General features: G+C 32.9%; 2 protein-coding genes across 5 annotated transcripts; both read right to left on the reverse strand.

The window, feature by feature from the left end:
* Positions 1 to 65: 65 nt before the first annotated feature.
* LOC100243429 (polypyrimidine tract-binding protein homolog 3) lies at positions 66 to 10,375 on the reverse strand. 4 transcript variants are annotated; one of them, XM_010666849.3, is made up of 15 exons: positions 10,207 to 10,375; positions 9,521 to 9,607; positions 6,806 to 6,877; positions 6,628 to 6,704; positions 6,372 to 6,453; positions 3,618 to 3,741; positions 3,254 to 3,318; positions 3,091 to 3,140; positions 2,849 to 2,890; positions 2,678 to 2,729; positions 2,515 to 2,569; positions 2,396 to 2,409; positions 1,724 to 1,831; positions 1,441 to 1,584; positions 66 to 894 (listed from the first exon to the last, which is right to left on the reverse strand). In XM_010666849.3, the coding sequence occupies exons 2-15, from the start codon at positions 9,575 to 9,577 to the stop codon at positions 505 to 507; spliced, it is 1,332 nt and encodes a 443-aa protein (XP_010665151.1). In that variant the 5' UTR covers positions 9,578 to 9,607; positions 10,207 to 10,375; the 3' UTR covers positions 66 to 504. The 4 variants fall into 4 exon arrangements, with proteins under 4 accessions (XP_010665151.1, XP_010665153.1, XP_010665152.1 ...); XM_010666851.3 differs by having other exon boundaries at positions 9,873 to 10,368; XM_010666850.3 differs by having other exon boundaries at positions 9,521 to 9,604; positions 10,207 to 10,289.
* A 4,309-nt stretch (positions 10,376 to 14,684) lies between these two features.
* Positions 14,685 to 15,495, reverse strand: LOC100253876 (glutathione transferase GST 23). Its single transcript, XM_002265048.3, has 2 exons — positions 15,187 to 15,495; positions 14,685 to 15,104 (listed from the first exon to the last, which is right to left on the reverse strand). Exons 1-2 carry the CDS (start codon positions 15,493 to 15,495, stop codon positions 14,742 to 14,744), a joined length of 672 nt encoding a protein of 223 aa, XP_002265084.1. The 3' UTR covers positions 14,685 to 14,741.
* Between the last annotated feature and the right edge of the window lie 5,206 nt (positions 15,496 to 20,701).

The raw sequence follows: 20,701 nt of genomic DNA on the forward strand, positions 1-20,701 counted from the left end.
GAGAGAGAGGAGAAGAAGACAGAAGAATCAAGGATATGAGAGGAAGAAAGAAGAGGAAAACGATGTACTAAGAACAAAGTAACCTTGGCACACTCATCAATCAGTCGGCCATAACCAATTTGGATACATTAAAAAATATAAGCCTCAATTGGGAAAAGTAAAAACTATACAGAAAAAGAAAGCGGAAAAGGAAGAGATCCCTCAGGCTCACGCGTAAGGGAATATTACACTTATATTTCCCTGGTACTTTTCAAAAGCCCAGCATATCTGCCTACAACAGAGATTGCTCCTAAGTCCTAGCATTGGAAAACCCTAGAGAAACTAGGGTGAGAGCAAATGTTATATTAATACAAAACCAACTGAGCATTCCACCACTACAAAAGCAATTAAATCACAAATACAAGAAAAAGAAAGAGAAAGTTATAGAAGATGTAATCCGCACATAAATATCCTTCACGTTTATTAGCCCTTAACCCCCACCACCCCTTTATGGTGAGGGCTTTCCTATATACCCTGCAACTGGGAAAAGGAAATGCGGATTGCTAATCCACCAAGGGGGGTGGCATGCTTGCATACAAGAGCTTCAGTTGCCTGCTCCTCATTTTCAAACATCACCAGAGCCTGCTTCTTCCCATTCATCTCAAAGAGCTTGGTGTTGACAATGGTGCCATGTTCCTCCAGGTGAGACACAATCTCCTCCTCCGTGATGTCCTGGTTAAGAGTGGACACATGGATCATCTTTGTAGGGGAACAGCAGTAGCGGTAATTCTTTGCAGCATTACGGTTGAAGCGGTTAAGACTTGAGTTCATATACTCGTGTGTATCAGCACCTGTAGTTATGTTTGAATACTTCGAGAAGTTCACCTCCAATCTCTTTCCAAATAGCATGGCTCCCTATCATCCCAATTTTGAAAGGATTTTAGTTCCCAGTAAAAAGAACTTCACCACAATACAAAGAGAACACAAATTATGGATCGAGTGATGGCATACATAAAAGAATAGGTTCCAAAATTTAACAAATGGGAACAAATAGTTTGAAATTTGCAATCAGTTAATTCACATCCATGGCCTAACAAAATCAGGGCCAAATCTGCATCAATAAATGTTAAAGCAAACAAACACAACAAACATGAAATATTCAAAACCTCATCCTTTTGGAATCATCCACAAAGATCTAATGGGAAGTCAGAAGTGCTCAAGTTACAAGAGATGTAGTTAAGGTTTATTGGGAAAAATGATCCTTTAGATTTCTGACAGATGATATAATCACCAAATCAACATAAAGAGACAGCCATGTCATTCAATTTTTAAAAAAACTAAGCCAAGAAATCCAACATTATCATCTGTTCTTTCAACAGACATATCATATCCACAAATCAAACATCTTAATCACAACTATAATCTCAGAAATGTATCTTGAAGGGGTGGTAAACTATCTACCTTCAGAAAATGTACTGCCAACTCGGCCTGGAAGCCATCACCCATTTGGACTAGTGCATGATCTGGCTTATTGCGGAGCAGCTTAATTCTGACAATGTTTCCATAGATGGAGAACAGGTTGAAAAGCTTATCTTCATCTATTCTCTGAAATGACAGAAAAAGTTCCCAAACATAAGTGGTAGAAGAGCCAACAGAAAATTTTAATACAAAAGATAAAATAGGAAAAATAAATAAAGAAGAAGAAGAAGAAGAAGAAGAAGAAGGGTGAGTAGAGAAGTCATACGTCAGGATTTAGATTAGAGACAAGGACAGTACACCTGTCATTTGTCCCACTAATTCCAGGGGGCAAACCTCCTCCAAAGGCAGCAGCAATGGCAGACGCATTGGGCATCTAGATTTTAAAAAGAAAAATATCCAAGTCATGCTTGGGACAGCAATACCACAGAAATCAAACAACTAAAATTAAATATATAATTTAATCCAGAAATTTCATATACAACTAATTTCAAAGAAAAAGAATATAAAGCTAAAGAAACATCCTTATCACGGCCACCCCTCCAAAAAGCCCCACCTAGAGCTATTTCCTAGCAATGTCTTATGTTCCAGGATGATGTTATATGTCAAATCAAAGACTTGAAACCCCACTCTAATGCCTTCCCTTCCATCCAAAAAACAAAACAAATAAATCTTCCAGGACCTCCACAAGTGCAATAGATTTGATGGGGAATGCCACATCAGGCCAGGACATCTACAAGGTGGGGCTTTGAGAAGCGTTGGTACAAAATTACCAACCACAGCACATGTACATCACATTTAAACAATGAGTAGAGTAAGGAAGAGTCGTCAACCCATATGCATCCCAACTATTCCTGTTAAAACGTAAACAGAACAAAATTCCCCAGCTCAGAAAGAAATATCCAGAGATGATCCGTAACATCACATGAGCAACACCCACCTGTGGAAATCCAACTGAAATACAGAAAATGAAATTTGGGCATCAGTTAGCAAGTGAACAGCTAAGAGGTGTATAGGTAAACAGAGCAAAAGTTAATACACCAATGCCAAATTAATCACCTGTCCTGGCTCCTGGTTGAAGGGCATACATACCTCCTGCATCACCATAACCAGACTGTTGCACCATTGGTACAGATAAGTTTGATGCCAAAAAGCAAAGAACTGGGCATAAAATATCATGCACATAAATTCAAGGGAAATAACATAAGGCAACAGAAAATACCTGTGAAGATCTGCCTTTCTGCTCTGAAGGCAGAGATGGATTTGTGAAGTCCCTATCAACATAAAGAGAATTAATTCAACAGCATAGTCAAGATTAGGTCAAAAGGAGATATTCACAACTGACCCCATCTAAAGCTATACAAAGTGCAGAGTGAATGAAGCAACAACTCACCTAGAGCGCTCATTATTGTAGTTCACTTGTAACTCATCAAGGCTGCATTTCCAATACAAAGAATAAATATACAATCCATCATATTGTAGGAAAAAAAAGTGGGAAAGAAATGCTTATATGCATCATATCCACATGCTTGCTCACATGGAGAGTACAAACATAACATGAGACACTCCTATCAAGGAGGGAAAAAAAAAAAGTTAACATCAGACAATAAAATTACAGAAATGTTAGAAACCTACTTTGAAAATTGAATGTCAAGCTGACAGCAACCATCATAGATATTGCGTCCCTATAAAGAAGAAGCCAAGGATCAAACTTCTTTAGATCCAAATGAGTTATCCATCAGAATTTAAAACAGCTCCACTTCAAAGTAAATTGTTGACTACAAAATTGACCACATACCTGAAGAGAATTCCTTGCTGCAACTGCACTCTGGCGTGATTGATACTGGATAAGGGCTTGAAAACCTACAAAGTTTGCATACAGTGGATGAATAGAACTAAAAGCAAGAGAAAAACATTTGTGGACAACTTACAAGAGCACTATAATTGCAGTTTGAAGTGTAATACACATTTCACATCTCAAAAATTATTAATCAGCATGCCCAGTAACACAGGTTAAAGAAATTGAATTTTAAAGGATATTTCCAATAAAGAAAACACTAAAACCATCCAGCTAGTCCTCAAGAGTTGAAAGGAGAATTAAGAATTAAGAGATAGAGAGACAGCACAAGAGAGATAAAGAGAGAAAACTTGAAGAAGCTGACCAGCTGACTTCTGAAACGTGACAATCTTCTCCACAAAACCATGAGGAGAAAACACTTGATGCAGCACCTCCACTGTTATAGGGTATAGCAGGTGATGAATTGTAACTAAGAGAATTCGATTAGGCTGTGTGTCCAGAGAGTGCCCGACGGTAGACCGGCATAGAGACAGGAGAGAGAGAAGAGAATAAATAGAGAAGAACAGATAGAGAAAAGGAGAAAGAACTATTGAAAACTAAGAGATCATATTAAGTAATATTTACCCACTAACACTCACAAAGAGCTTAAAAACAACAAAATAAAAAGAGTAATAGAATGTAAGAAAGTTATGTGTGAAAGAGCAGAAAATTATAAAGAACTGATTGTATGGATAATTTTGTATGCCTGTTGAGTCAGGTGCAACATTGCTAATCAATTACCAGTCAATCCATATGATATTTATCGTCCAACAATGTACAGCCCGAGATTCAGTGTTAAAAGGAACTGAACCCTGTTCTCTCTACCTATCTCCCCGACATCTTAACAATAGATGGCCCAACAAAAGACTTCAGCTAAACTTAATGTGGGAAAAAACTAGAAACATACTCAGACTGCAGAGTTTAGTCATGACAATTAATAAACGAACCAAGAGAAAACTCTCCATGTAGATTGTACCAACTATGCTTCATGTGATTCAGCACTGCAAGATCTACAAGAAACACAGGTGTATGATGTGCACATCTAAGAATAGAATAAAGTAATGTCTTGTTCCTTTTCAATGATGCAGGCATATCAAGGAAAACGAAAAGGTTAATACAACAAAATATACAATTTTCCTGGAATATTCCTTCACAAGCAGCACCCAACACACTTGGAGCTGGCATGGCAGCAATATCACACCAACAAAGTATTTAATATATGAAATTCATATTTGCATTCATGTCATCTGATTTCAATGACAACCCCAATAAGTCAATGGCAACATGAAGGTACAAAATCCAAAAGGCTCAACTTTGACATATAATCCAAAAGAGATTTGTAATTTGATATCAAGCCAGATGAGCTATAATCAGTTGTCCACACACCAATAAAAGCAAGAACAGTTTCATTGAACAAGTCTCTATCACTATTTTATAAATAACTAAATTAGTGTTATCAAAGGCTAAAGGTGCTGCAAAGATGACAAAAGGCAAAGAAGCAATTGATTTGAGTGAAGCCAGGTGATAAATTATTAAACCACTTCCTAACACATTAGAAGAACTTAAACAATATGGACATCATAACTATTTCATCAAAACTTCTTGTTTTATATGTTGACAAGTGCAAATGATAAAAAAATTAGTAGCAGAGTAGCAATAAAAATAATAATAATAGCAACGATAATAATTGGTAAAAGCATCAAATAGCAATAACAAATCATTCAGACCATTATTTATTCACCCCCAAAGATAATAAAAGATATCCACATTGATGGGAAACCTTTGTCCATATCCCAACATCAAAATAGAACAAAACAAGAAAATCAACATGTTCCGGTGTACATTGTTGCACCTCTCTTTGTTAGGCACTATTCTATTAATAGATTTTCTATTTGCCTATTGAAAAAAAAAAAAAAAAACAGAAAATCAACATTCTAGAGTATCTCTAAACATCATGAGAAATTCAAATCATCAAAACCTACATGAAGACTAAATTGATAAACCACATCAATGCCATTATCACTCTAGAACAATATATTAAGGAATATAATTATACATGATAGATGTGATCTACAAATCAAATAGCATATACACAATTTCAAATCACATATAAAATGCACCAGGAGAAGTTGAATCAAAAATTTTTGACAAAAAAATGAATTAAAATAGTCTTTAAAAAAACACAAAACTTGTTTTCCCTTGATGAGTTTCAGAATTGTTCGCCTTTTACATTTTGAAATAGACTGAAAAAGAAAAAGGAAAAGAACTTTGCTTCCAGGAGAACTTTGATTCCAGGAATCAAAACCTAACACAGCTCTGAGACAAGAGGTTTTGGATTTCCAAAAATGATTTAAGAGAGAGAGGTCAAATAAAACAATAAAGAAGCAGAGATCAGACAAAATGGAATAGGAAAGTAAAAGGAAGAAGAAGAAGAAGAATAAGAAAAAAAACGATCCCCAGGGAGCAATTCAAACAAGAAATGGCTCCTACAAGCAAAATCCCTGCTGTTGAAAACAATGATGATTGGCAGGGTATTTTCACTTCTTATTTATTCAGTACATAAGCCTTTTGATGGAGTAAAAAAAAAAAAAAAAACCCTCTGCTAAAACCTTTAGCACTTGTTAAATTCAGGGCTTTTATTAAATTTAAAAAAGAACTTTACTTGAATGTGATTGCCTCATTGCCTAATGTCTTGATGCCAAGCGACTACCTGGGTTCCACCCAAATGAAGTGGCCTTGCCTAGGAGGTCAAAAAGAATCCACAAATGCATGAATACCCCTAAATGCTTAGGTGGTCCAAGCAACCACCTTCAACATCACTGAAATAAGTGCTTCCTCACTAAATAGATCAATTCATACAACCTAAAGGGTGCAGATGTCCCATAACTATTTATTAGCTTTCTGTCCAATGTCATTAAGTGCATTCTGCATACAGCATGAGAACAGAAAATAAGCTTGATATCCTGGGTCAAGACAAGTATAAGAACTAAAGAAGAATAGCAGCCAATTTCATCCGGTTTACCATAAACACTACAAATAAATAGCAGCCTATTTCATTAATATCAAACTAGACACTAACCTCATCTCCTCGTCCTTGAGCATTCTGATCCACTGTTGTTAGTTCTTGATGTGATGAGAACTGAACATAGACGTTCCTCCCCCTGTGGATCAAAAAAAGATTTAAACCACAAATTAGAACTTGGAGAATAAATAAGAAATGGGTAGGAACATCAAAATGATAGTTGTGCAAACCCACACAAAATCATTAGAAGAGGAACCACACTGTGATCCCTGAGGAGAAAAGTAAACAATACTTTGTATCACAAAGCACAAACCTTATGCTTGGCTGAACATTCGTGTAGAATTGCATTGCATTGGCAGCTGAGGGAACATCTTGCATTTGGAGGAGAGCCTGCAACCATGAAAGACATGCCAAAATATATCAAATTATTAGTTTGGCTGAAGATTCAGACATGATCAGCTGCCTCTACCATATGGACATGACAAGGACACCTGATTTTTTGCACGAAGCATCACAAGCTTAGTAATGACGCCAAATGGTTGGAACAGCTGAAGCAAATCATTCTGGAAAAATAACAGGTATATTAGAAAGATAAATACATAGAATCAAGGAGCAAAAATATGCAACCAAGTGAAATCGTTAAAAAAAAATTCTTTCATGATGTGAGACCCTTACACAGGACAGCACCTACTACACTACATGAATAGGATTCTTTTGCTTCTCATACATTTGAGCCACTTGTTTGAAATTAAAGAATCCCTTTATTACTACAGTGGTCTACTAGCCACTTACTGCACTGCTTTAATCGTGAATTAAACATGCAAGCTATTTTTATCACCAATAGGGAATGTAGGTACAATCATTCATATTTTACTATGATCAAACCTAGACGTCTCATAGCATGTTCTTGTTTCTGAAGACCTTCTCCAAGCACTATAGTTTCTAAGTCAAATATTTGGTAATGCTGGTCATGGTTTGACTAAGGACATGGATAGGCCTACGCAGACTCAAAACACAGAAAAGCTAATCAATTTTGTTCAATTGTTTTCTCTCATTATATTTAATATTTAGCAATCCATTAATCTGACAGTTAAACAAGTGATTCAGCCTCCTGAACTGGCTGATGCTCAGTCAAGATATGATAAACATGTCAGCTAAGAAGGAACATGTGGCCCAACAATGTTCATTATGACATGCAAAAATAACCAAGTAATCCATGGCAATAACCAAATAAAATGTGGCAACATGGAAAACAACACAGAGTGTGAAGATAACTATGCAATGCAAATTTGACAAGCATGAGCCATTAAAGATGGGCCACTTGGCCAACAAATTAAATGACTTGAAGTACTATTTAAGCTTCTCCAGTGACAGATCCAACCCTTTAACAATTCTTCAATATCTTCTCTTCCAGATGCAACAAAAAAAATTATAGCCGTGTACACCTTTGAACTTTCCTTTTCTTCATCACATACATATCAGACCAAGAAAAATAAGAGTACTTTTGGATGAAGGCCACAAAGCCTAATCAACACCAAATAAAGAGAACACTAATGCCCACAAGTCTTTTTTTTTTTTATGGGCAAAATAAAGAGTACACTAATGCCCACAAGTCTCGCACTACAAAACAATGATAACAAACATGCTTCACCAACACCAAATACCATTTGCATATATAACACTAGTTCACAAGGGTACAACTCCTTTGCACCAGCTGCACTATGATGAGAATTTTTTTCCAAGAAGCTTCCCACACAAGAAAAATGTCAATCTTGGATAGCACAAGAAAAAACCCAAGCAACCGAGATCCAATAGGAAAAGTTAGGTCATAAAGGAAGTACCATAAAGAAGTATTTGACCAAGAAAACTTGCTTGAAGATTTATAAATCAACACACCCTCTCTCAACTACTTGATGATTTTGCTACCAGATGTTAGGCCATAAAACTCCCATCCCCTCCAACACACAATTACAGAAGCTTCGGTTAACTATTAATTCCAGTGCCTAAATCACCTTCCAACTCAGCCATCCACGCTTCTTTATCATCAACCAGAGTAAAATAAGTCAGAACACGAACTTCAAACTCACCTGTCCACTCCAAACATCTAGTCAGAAGTTGTCCTTTGCCAAATGAGAAGACAACTCAAAACCTGGAAAAGATTCCAACCCTCCCAAAACCACCTTCCAAACACCAATGATCAGCTATTCACATTCCTTTGTCGACAGCAAAATAAAATAAGTCAGATACCACGCCAAAGATCAAGTCAGAAGTTCATCCTATGCTCATTCCCCACAGATAGATAAGTCAAGACCTGGAAAAGATCCCAACCCTTCCTCATATCATTTCAAGAGACTTCTCCCCAAAACAAACTGTACTGTCCCTGGAACACCATCCCTCCCCAGTTCCTGAACTTTCCCTCCAGAGCTTTCTTCCAAAGCTTATCTCTTACATTCAAAAACTTCCAGTCCCTTACCCAACAAGATTTATTAAGGGCCACCAAGTTTCTAATCCCAGCTCACCCACCTTTCTGGACAATAAAGGTTACAAAATTCATCATATGAGAAATTCCCTATCCTACCTTCCCTCCAACCTGTAGAAAGTCTCTCTGTAGCTTCTGACATTGAATGAACTAACCAGAATCACCAATGAGGACATAAGTAGACAACCAAGCTTGAAAGTGTACTAAGTTTGGAGGTAACTCCTGTTCCCTTGGATAAATACTCTCTCCCACAATTCTCGCCTTTTTACAAAATGCTCAATCATTAGATCCCAAAAAATATATCTTGCAGCAACTGAGAGCCATGTTTTTACGCATCTTCAGCTTGCAATTTTATATCCTAGCGGAAAAATTAAAAAAGGAAGTTGGTAGAGCTGTTCTGCATGGGAAAATATAGTAGAAGGGGTGATGTTTTTTGGAGGCATCCCCTTTGGAGCTTTTTCCCTTTTTACCAGGGCTCCATAATTTTGTCCCAAACTGTTTAATAATAGTGATTGACGCACCAATTAAAACATTGCTACTTTAAGGAGACGTGAATTTGGAGATTATCTGGCTTTAAATAAATCATAAGTCTAAATGAAAATAGAACAAGAACGAGAAGAAGAAACCACTAGATATGAGTGTATGCTACTGAGAAATGTTCAACATATGGAAATGATTCCAAGCATATATAAATATAGAGATCATTTGATTTGAAAGAATAACATACCTCTGATATTTCATGCCCCACATTACGAACATGAATGACTTTGGAAGGCTCCGTCATTTTAAATAACTCCAACAATGAATAATCCTTCTATTTTCGTAATTGAGAGAAAAAGATACAAATGTATGAAAAACATAAACAAATTTAGATTAGAAACCCAATCATACTTTATTCTGATAGCATGTTCATAGCATTTCACATTACAGTGTTTGAAAAACCAAAGCCAAAAGATAGACATTTGACCGAAAACAACACGAGAAGGAATTAAAATTTAGTATTTCAAAAAATAAAAGAAAGAAAGAAAGAAAGCTTTTCTAGAATTTTAAGTGCCTCGGAAGTCGGAAACCATTCTTACCACTTAACTCTATCTATCAATCACTCCATAGACATACGAAGAAAAACAAAACCCTAAATCCAGTACGATCAGACAGACAAATCTAAAAAGAAACAAGGAACAAGGAAGCTCAGCCCGTAGGAGGTATTTCAATCTCAAAACCCTAATCCTCTATCGGTTGGCGAGGAAGCAGACGAAAATAAAACAAACAGAAAAAAATCCCTAGCCTTTTGAAATCCAAAACCAATCTGTTTCCAACTTTTGCAGCCTTTTCTTGCCAACCAAACGGACCAAGAAAAATCAACGAATACGTAAATTGATATTAGAGAAATGATAAAGAAGAAGGCGAAAAAACCTGAAGACAAAAGGAGAAAGCTTTGGCTGATGGAAGGTGAGAGAGAGAGAGGGAGTAGGAAGTGATAAAAGCGTTGGGTGATGTATATACATATAAAAAAAAGATTCGTCGGTGAGAGTCAGAGCATCAGAGATCGACTGCTACGCACGTTCAGCCAATCTTGCCCTAGGCCTCTCCATCAGCGAGTGGGTGCCCTAGATATACGCTACTTTGACTAATCTGACGGGTCTTACCTCAGATGTTTTCACCTGCTTACCGGGCCTCTTGTCTACTCAAGACATTTTCCATGACTTTCTGAAATTTACCGCATGGATCGAATATCCACGTTTTTTTTTAAATGTTAGGTAATTAGAAAAGTCCCCAACACTGTCTATTTTGTGTAAAATTAATATTTTAATTATTTATATGGTAAAAATATTATAGTTAAAATTATAATTATTAATTTATTTTTTATATTGTAAATATATTAATATTAAAATTATATAATAAAAATTTTAAAACTAAGATTTAAGAATTATAAAAATCATTTTAAAATAATGTATTTTTAAACTCCAAATTTTGAAATGGTTGAACAAGTTAGAATCATATTTAGAAATTAAATCAACTAGGATGGTTTTCATAAATTATTTGTGATAGTTGAGAACGAATTGTATTTGTATCACATCATTGACATGATTATTAAACGAATCGTATTGAGTAAATTTTTATTATTTCTTACCTCAACATGATACAACCTCTGGTCAATTGTATCATTAAACGGTGAAAATGAATTTGAACTAAAATAGGTTTATGACACAGGTGACTTGACTTAAATAATCGAAATTAAGTTAAGAAAATGTATATTATCATAGACCATATCGGTGTTTGGTAAACCAACTTAATAACTTATAATCATTTAATAACTTAATTTAAATTATTAAGTAAATTAAATATGTTCGGTAAAATAAATTAATAATATGACTTAAAGTTAAAATCAACTTTAAATAATAAGTAAAAATAATTAAATTATTATTAAATTCATACTCTTTTTTTTTTTAATCGTCCTTTGGCCTAATTACTTCCATGATTTTCTTTTACTATTTCACGTCATTTAACTCTAATTATAATTTATGAGAATAGATATATTAATTTGATGATTTAAAATAAATTTAAAATTAATTTTATCAAACAACATTAATACTTAAAATAAAATTTGAGTAATAAGTTTTAAAGTTAACAACTTAAGTATAATTTAACTTAACTTATTAAGTAATAAGTATTAAGTTTTACCAAACACCCTCTTACTATATAGATGTAGAGAGTATTTGGTAGATCAATTTAATGACTTAAAGCAACTTAATAACTCAATTTAAGTGGGTGTTTGGTAAGTCAACTTAATAACTTAATTTAAGTCATTAAATAAATTAAGTACATTTGATAAAATAACTTATTGATTGACTTAAAATAAAAAACAACTTTAAGTAATAAGTAAAAACAATTAACTTTGTATCTTTATTTTACTTTTTTATCCTTATTTATCCTAGTTACCTTCGTGATCTTATTTGTTATTCCACGACCTCTATTGATATTCGACTTTCTTTGTCCTATTTTTTAATTTATGATGATATATAAGTTAGTTTGATGATTTAAAATAATTTTTAAGTTAATTTTATTAAACAATCTTAATACTTAAAGTAAGAATTAAATAATAAAATTTAAGTATAATTAAATTTAAAGTCAATTTAAGTTATTAAATAACAAGTATTAAGTACTTTTATCAAAAACTCTCTAAGTTATTAACTAAATGGAGTGTCATTTCATAAAATAACTTAATATCATAACTTAAGGTTAGAAATGACTTTAAGTATTAAGTCGAAATAGTTAACTTATTCTTAATTTTAAATGTTTTTTATTTTATTTGCTCACATCTAATGAAAATATATTTAACCATCACAACTTCATATTCATGATTCATTTTTTAGATTAAATATTTTAAAGTTATCTTATATATCTACAATACATTAAGCATGAATATTTAATATAAAAAATTATTGTTTAAGATTAATGAAAAAAATACTAATTAAAATTAACAATAATAAACATTAATTACAATTAATGAAGGTAATATGTCAATTTGATAACTTAAAATAAATTTTAAGTTAATTTTATCAAGGACTTGATACTTAAAATAAAAAATAAGTAATAATTTTTTAAGTTTATAACTTAAAAACAATTTAACTTAAACTCAACTTAAGTTATTAAATAAAAAGTACTAAGTTTCATCAAACATGCTCATTGATTCACTTAACCTAATCTCATTTGTTTGAATTGAGGGTTTTTTTTCTTTTTTTTTCCTACTTGTATTCAGTTTGGACAAAATTGATAACCCAAAACCGATTTAATATTTTATAATATTATGATTTATATCATAATATATGATAATATAAATTTTATATATTTTAAAAATATTTTTACAAATATTTCAAATTTTAATTATATTGTATTTTGTTTACTTTGCCAAAAAATGTATAAAAATATTTTTAGTCTTTGTTATTGCCTTATTGATTTTTGATCTTATTTTATAATTGAAATTTTAATACAAATGTATAAAGAAGGGCATGAACCCACAAACATTTCAAGTGTTTCTACTGATCTTAAATACTTGGAAATTAATTCAACTTTGAATGAAGTCCATTATGGGATTCTTGGAATCCAAGCAATATTTCTCCATGAATTCTAAGGAGATAGTGGAATTTGATACTGCAAATCATAAATTCCAACCCTATAAAATGATAATTTTAATTTAAGTTGGATAAAAAAATTTGAGGAAAAATGCGAGAAAGAAATATAATATAAAGAAAAAATAAAATAAATCATTAATTTAGAATTAATAAATTATTTTTATATGTTTTTTTAAACCTAATCTAGTTTCTTAATAAATTAAATAATTTAATATTTCATAGCTTTCTATATATATAGATTATGTTTGGTTCTCAAAAGTAAGTAAATGAAAATGGTTTCTCATGTTTGGTTTCACTATATTTAATATATATATATATATATATATATATATGTAAAATTAAAATTGGTAAGAAAATTATATATTTTAAAATTATTTAATTTTTATATAATAAATGAAATTAAGTGAAATGAATTTGAAGAAACATATAAAAATAATTTATTAATTTTAAATCTATTTTTTATTTTCCTTCCATTTTTCCTTTTTATTTTTTATTTTCCTCACATTTTCCCTCAAACTTTCCAGGAACCAAATATAACCATTAGTTAAATCAAATACAAAAATAATAATTTTTCATGCCACTTCATTTTTCTTTCTTTAGAGCTTTCCTTAAGCTATGTTTGGTTCTCGAAATATCGAAGGGAAAATGCAAGGGAAATAAAATACAAAGGAAAAGTAGAATGAAAGAAAAAATGAAAAAAAGATTAAAAGTTAATAAATTATTTTTATTTGTTACTTCAAAATTATTTTATTTATTTTAACTCATTGATATAAAGATTAAATAATTTAAACATACATAAAATTTTAATTATATTTCATTTTCTTTTATATTTTTCATAAGACAACCAAAAATGAAAACATTATTTTCCTTTGTATTTTTTTTTTCTTTCTTAGTATTTTTCGGGAAGCAAACACAACCTAAAGGAAATATAAGAAAAAGTATTTACTTTGTTGAGGGAAGAGAAAAGATTCAACTATTTCCACTTCAATTGAGAGAGTGCTTGAAATACTCCCACGAAATTAAAATCAAGGATGATCAGAAAAAATATTTTTTAAATGCTTTTTTTTCATCTCATTTTTTTCTTAAATTTCCTTATCCTTTGTTTATACCCTTGGATTGTGAAGTCTAAATTAATATTGCTGTGTTTCGCTCAAGATATCATGTCAGAGATTGAACTCGTGAAGGTTGAAGGGAGTAGTATCTCTTAGAGAAATTTGTTTATGTGATAGTTAATAAATTTATCCCTATCATATATTTAATCCTTTTATATTTAATGTTTTGTTTTTAAAGCATGCAACCATAATTGAGAAGTCTTTTATGGAGAGATTCAGCATGGTAACTCTTCTCATTAGTTTGATTGATGAATTGTCGAATGAATTGGTGCACTCTTGTAAACATAGGGATCACATTGATTACTAAAGCATATTACAAGTCTTGTTTTTTTCTTTATTTTCTGCTCGTGTAGGTGCGTGGTTTGGTTACCATATACCATTTTCTTCATCAAATTAACTAATGGTGTATATATAATTTACGATCTTGCTTGAAGCTTAAAACTCTTGAATCAGTGTCCATAACTTTTTAACAGATCATCTTAATTACATGGATGGTTTGTTCTGATCAGAAACTGATATCATGAGATCCTGGCGAGAAGGCAGAAATGGTACTGAAAACGAAATTTCAAAATTTGAACAAAACTTAATCATAAAAGATTCCGGCCATGAGTTCATATCCTGAGACCCCATAACAGTAAGTCCCATGGTCAGTACAGTAGCCAAACAAGGAATTAAAGCATACACAAAAGATATACAGCTGATGCTAATTGTCTAGACTTGGAAGGTGGGCAAAATACTTGTGTTTGAAGTAGGCCAAGAGTTTGCTGCGATCAGGAAGATTTTCTTTGATCACAGGAACTTCCTTAAAATTCTCAGTCCATGCATGCAGGCGGGGCAATTTGGAGGCGTCCAGCACTTTCACACCCACCAGTTCTTCTATGATATCAAACCAGTGAGCAAACCATCCCAACACCAGGTCTAACAATCCTATATCCTCACCCCCGAAAAACTTCTCATCCCCAAGGGCTTCTTCTTCAATGATTTTCAGCACTTCCACGGTTTCTTTTGTAGCTTTCTCTTGTTCTTCTCCAGTATTGGAGTTATAGAATGCGTAGAAAGTGGCACCCTAGAAGGCCAAATTTGTTGTTAGAATGATAATTTAAAAGGAGAAAATATGATCAAAAGACATATATAGTGTTTTTATTTACCTTTTCTACTGCAAATTTGATCCAAAACCGGGCTGTTGCTCTCTCATAAGCCCCTTTTGGCAGCAATGGATTGTGTGGCCAGGTTTCATCGATGTATTCAAGGATAACAAGAGACTCTGCGACTGCTTTGTCACCATGAATAAGCACAGGGATCTGCTTATCAGCTGGGTTGTTATGTATCAGCAATTGGCTCTTGTTGGATAGGTCTTCTTCTATATACTCATAGCTCACGCCCTTCAGTTTTAGAGCCCATATTACTCTGTGACTAAAAGGGCTTGCCCAGAATCCCAGTAGCTTCACTCCGGCCATTGTTATTAGTTCAAGGTGTGGAGGTCTAGTCCTCCTTGCTAAATGGAGTCTCTTTGCTTGGGCAGTAGTAAGCTTCCAGTTTGAAAAATGGATTGGGAAACCATTACTTTTTGGCCGGGTTTTCAGCCTATGCATGTGTCATTAAGCTAAAGTCAAAGAAAAAGAAAAATAATACTTTTTAACAACATTTAAATGACTTCAATAAATGTTTATATTTACTAGTAAGTGGTTGTATATAATGTTGGGTAAAAGCTTTTAGATTGAAATTTAAACAAAACAAATTGAGCCCAAAACAAAATAAATAAGAAATTTAAAAATTGGAATTAAGACATTTATCAGGAGCATACATTGTTCTTAAAGTAGATCTACCCTCCTCTAAAATCAATCTCATTGTTGCAGGGAATTGATGTCCTACCTCAAGGATTTGACAATTAAGACCTTGTCTAAGGGGCACTTCCCGAACAAGGTATAGTAAAACTTGAGTGGTAGGAAAAGATGAGACTTTGAAAGAACCTCAAAAAGATGCAGAGAGAAGGTCAACTACAGCAACAACAAGGCTACAAACTTGGATCTAGGAAGAGGAATGTTGCAGCACACTCAAATGCAGTAATGGGTATGGCTACAATAGTGGACTTGGATGCAGTAGGCGTATTGCAACAAGCTCGAATGTAGAGGACTATAGGCTTGGATATAAAGGATTATAAGAGTTGATTAATATGATGCGTTGTCGGTTCGTCGAAAAAGATGGATAGCAACAAATAGATGGAAACAGGTGAGCAGAGCTAATGGAGAAGCCAATAGTTTAGTTCGGGCGGGGAGGGAGGGGGGGTTGGGGGCAACCCTTAAAACAAATATAGGTTTTAACCTAATGGTCCAAAGTTGTCATTGTTATGAGGGTAATAATAGTCTTGGGTTCTAGTCCTACTATTGCAAGAAGTGTAGTTTTTTTATTTTAATATTTTTAAGGAGGGCACATGAAAATAGATGAGCAGAATAGATGGATTGCAACAATTAAATGGGAATGGAAGATCAATTTTTTTCTTAGGGTCTCTAAGAGAGCAATGAAACAGATGAGCAGAATAGATGGATTGCAACAATTAGATGGGAATGAAAGATCAATTTTTTTTTTCTTAAGCTCTCTAAGAGAGGGATGACTTTTATAGGCAAAGTTCTAATAGAACTCTCCTATAAAAGTTGAACGACTCAACAACTTTAATTAGAATTAAATTAATTTTAATTAAAACATGATTTGAATGACAAGTTAAGCTCATTCTAAAAAATATCAAAGTTAAAAATTAATTTTAAATTTTCTCTTTGTAAAAGGTGGTTGGAGTATTACATGCATGTTGTGATGTGCCAAATGACGCACATTAAGGTTTCTCAAATCAAGCCACTTGAAATCCCATTAGATGGTTTGTGCCCCATGGGTTCATGAGGCTCCCACTTTCCTATTCAAAAGCCCAAGAGGCTTTAGAAGTGGTCCATAATTTAACGCACATAAAGTATTCAATCCCTTCCAAATATGAGATTATCTACTTTAGCTTATGCACTCCAACATACACATGCACCCTTCCAACAATCTCTTACAAAGTGTATGAATATAAAAAAAAATGGGGGAAAAACAAGTAAAGAAAAACTAGAAATCAAAGTATTAGAACCAGTACCCATAAGTTATGAGCCAATCTTAGAATAAATAGATCATGAAATGTGGAAACTTGGTGAAAAAATAGATTTCAATGAACCAAAGTTTCTTTATGCATGTAACTCATGGAACATATTATCCACATTAATTTCTCAACTTTGAGTTGTACATAATGGGTTGACGCAAGTAGGTCATGCGCCCTACCTAAATAACAATGAGAGCTCTAAAGGACCTATCTAAGTTCTCATAAGAAGTGATCCACTTCCATTCTCATATAAATGAATTCATCAAGTGTGTCATGCAACTAAAGACACCACCCATAAAGAATATGGTATTCGTTAAAAGTAAATACTCATCCTCCATCATTGTAGAATGTGTTATATGTACACTATAGGGACAAACTTCTATATATATTTATATTTGATAGAGTATCTCACAGTCAACACGCGATTCATTATTACTCATATGAACCTACTTTATGGGATCTTCATTCTAGTGGGTTGTATTATCATCACTTTTGATATAAGCTTTACCCCTCTCAATGTTTCTTCCATTAAATTCCTATTAATGGCTTAGTTAGCGAATCGATCAAATTTAACTTTAACCTCACAAATATCAAAGATATGATCCTTGTCTCAAGTAGCTATCACACAATATTATGCTTTAAGCATATGCATGTGTCTATTCTTCCCATTAAATATCTTACTCTTAGTCTTAGCTATTGTAGCTTGGCAATCACATCACATAGGCACAAACACTATTAGTTTCATATATAAAAAGAATATATGCTAAGAGGTTTTTAAGTCACTTAGCCTTAGAACTTACATTCTTTAAAACAATGAACTTAATTTTTATAATAAACCAAGTAATACCATTTTGTTTGGTAGACTTTCAAGAAACTACACCTCCTCAAAGGGTAAAAACATACCTTCTAGTAGATTTCATCTTATCTAAATCAGAGATTCAGTTAGTATTATTAAATCCTTTAAGGACATTTAGAAATCTACTATAACACAAATCATAGTCAATAATGCCTATTAAGTACTTAAGTGAATATTATTTCAATGGTTCTGATTAGGGCTTTGTGTGTATTGACTCAATCTTCTTATTGCATAGGCAATGTCAAGTCTAGTATAACTCGTTAAGTACATTAGGCTCCCAATGATTTGGGCATATACTCGATTTGGCCAACACTATGCTTTCTATTTTTCCTTAGCTTTGGGTCGAGACAATAAGGACTTGATACTAATTTACAACTAAAGTGTTCAAACTTCCTTAAGATGTGCTCAACATGATGTTCTTGAGAAAGTTTGAGTCCATTAAGTGTTCTAGTTATTTTTATCCCTAAAACCACCTTTGCCTTATAGGTCTTTCATGTCAAACTTAGATCCTAAGATTTTCTTAGTCTCATGAACGGAATTTAGGTTAGTTCCAAAGATTAATATTTTATTGACATATAGGCAAATGACAACACATGTGTTATCCTCAATTTTGATGTAAATATATTTATCAATGCCATTAATATAAAATCTATTAGTTATCAACACATGATCAAATCCGTTGTGCTACTATTTGTTTGTTTGTTTTAGCCTATGTAATGATTATCTAGCCAACATACCTTTTGCTCCTCTCTTGGAACCATGTAGTCCTCGAGTTAGTCCATATAAATTTCCTTTTTTAATTCCCTATTCAAGAACATAATCTTGGCATCTATTTAGTGTATAACCAGGTTATGAATGGAACTTAAAGCTATCAACACTCTAAATAAGGGCACATTCTTATCATAAGGGCAAAAGTATCAAAGTAATCTACACCATTTGTTTAAACCTTTTGGCAACTAAACGTGAATTATACTTCTCTATAGATCCATCTGGCTTTAACTTCCTTTCAAATATCCACTCACAACCTATAGTCTTCGCACCATGTGGAAAATCCACTATCTACCATGTATGGTTATACATGATCAATTTGATTTCACTATTAATGGCCTCCTTCCAAAATGGTGCATTTGAAGAAATTATAGTTGCTTTATAAAATCTAGGGTCCTCATCTATGAGAAAGGTGTATAAATCATCTCCAAGATGTGTTTATTTCCTATCACTTTTACTTCTTCGTAGTTAAATTTTAAAAGATTTATTAGACCCATCTCTAATTGTTCTCTGAATTTGTTCTTCACCACTAGAATTCAGAGAAAATATGTTATGAAGAAATCAACAGTCTTTGTTTCTATTATCATGTTCACTTCTACAAGGTTGTGTTATGATATAATAACTAGAAACATATATACTATACTATTCTCAACATATCCTATGAACACTCCATCAAGGGTTTTAAGACCTAGTTTTCATTTCTTAGATTTAGGAAAAAGTACCTTAGCCAAACAACCCCACACTTTCAGGTATGTTACGTCAAATGCATAATCTTTCCACAACTTATAAAACGTTTTATCAATTTTATTATAAGGTATTCTGTTTTGAATATGATGAACATAGATGATACCTTCACCCTACCAATTTACGAGTACTTCTAAACTTATTAACATTGCATTTATCATATCCTTTAAAATCTTTTTTTTTTTTTTCTCTTTACTGCTCTATTAGATTCAAGGGAATTAAGAGGAATAGTATCATGAATGATTCTATAATCTTCACAAAAAAGAGTTAAAGGGATTGGGCTCATACTCTTCTCTCCTATTAGCTTTAAGTTTGCTTATTTTCTTAGTTGATTTTCTACTTCATTTATGTATTTGATAAAAACATCTCTTGCTTCATCTTTGTTTCTTAATGGATATACCCTTCTATACCTCTAGTAGTCATCTATATATGAAAGTAATGTAGAATCTTTTACCATTTCTTGTCATTGTATTGCTAAGATCTCCTAAGTTACTATGAATTAAACTTAGTAGTTCTAATTCTCTTTTTATAGTTTTGCAAGATTTCTTTGTGGTTTTAGATTCCATGCATGATTTATTTCATGGTTTTCTAAGGATAATCTAGGAATTGAACTTAAATAAATCATTTTCTTTATATTAGAAAAGTTCACATGCCCTAGCCTACCATGTCATATATCACATGAGTCAACTAAATAAATAGAAGAAGATACATTGTTATTATTAATAATTTTAGAAACATTTAACATGAAAAGGCCCTGATTATAATAGTTATTCCCAACAAATACATTGTTCTTAGTTAACATGATGTTGTCAGAGTGGAATAAAGATCCTCACTCATCCTTTACAACTGGAGATACTAACACTAAGTTTCAATGAATATCTAGCACATGAACGACATCACTAAGGGTAAGCACATTGCTTGAGGTCAACTTAAGGAAAATTTTTCTTTTGTCAATCATTGGGGACGTTCTAGAATCACCCATGAACACTTGTTCCTCTCATTCCTTTATAGTGTTATAGGAAGTGTAAGCACTTTTGTTATCATAGATGTGTCTGGTAGCCCTAGAGTCTACCACCTAGTCTTTCACATTGGTGACCATGTTCTCCTCAGAGAATACTATAATGATGATCGCCTATGTCTGTACGAAGTTTACTCTTATGTTAGACTTCTC

This window comes from Vitis vinifera, chromosome 18 (assembly GCF_030704535.1).
Source record: "Vitis vinifera cultivar Pinot Noir 40024 chromosome 18, ASM3070453v1".
Lineage (NCBI taxonomy): Eukaryota > Viridiplantae > Streptophyta > Magnoliopsida > Vitales > Vitaceae > Vitis > Vitis vinifera.

Excerpts from the sequence above, each read along its gene's own strand:
- LOC100243429 (XM_010666849.3), bottom strand. The coding sequence starts at position 9,577 with ATGACGGAGCCTTCCAAAGTCATTCATGTTCGTAATGTGGGGCATGAA. Across the intron at positions 6,454-6,627 it reads AATGTTCAGCCAAGCATAAG|GGGGAGGAACGTCTATGTTC; the intron begins GTTTGTGCTTTG and ends TTTGATCCACAG. Across the intron at positions 3,319-3,617 it reads CACGTTTCAGAAGTCAGCTG|GTTTTCAAGCCCTTATCCAG; the intron begins GTCAGCTTCTTC and ends CAAACTTTGTAG.
- LOC100253876 (XM_002265048.3), bottom strand. The coding sequence starts at position 15,495 with ATGGCCGGAGTGAAGCTACTGGGATTCTGGGCAAGCCCTTTTAGTCAC. Across the intron at positions 15,105-15,186 it reads TCAAATTTGCAGTAGAAAAG|GGTGCCACTTTCTACGCATT; the intron begins GTAAATAAAAAC and ends TTGGCCTTCTAG.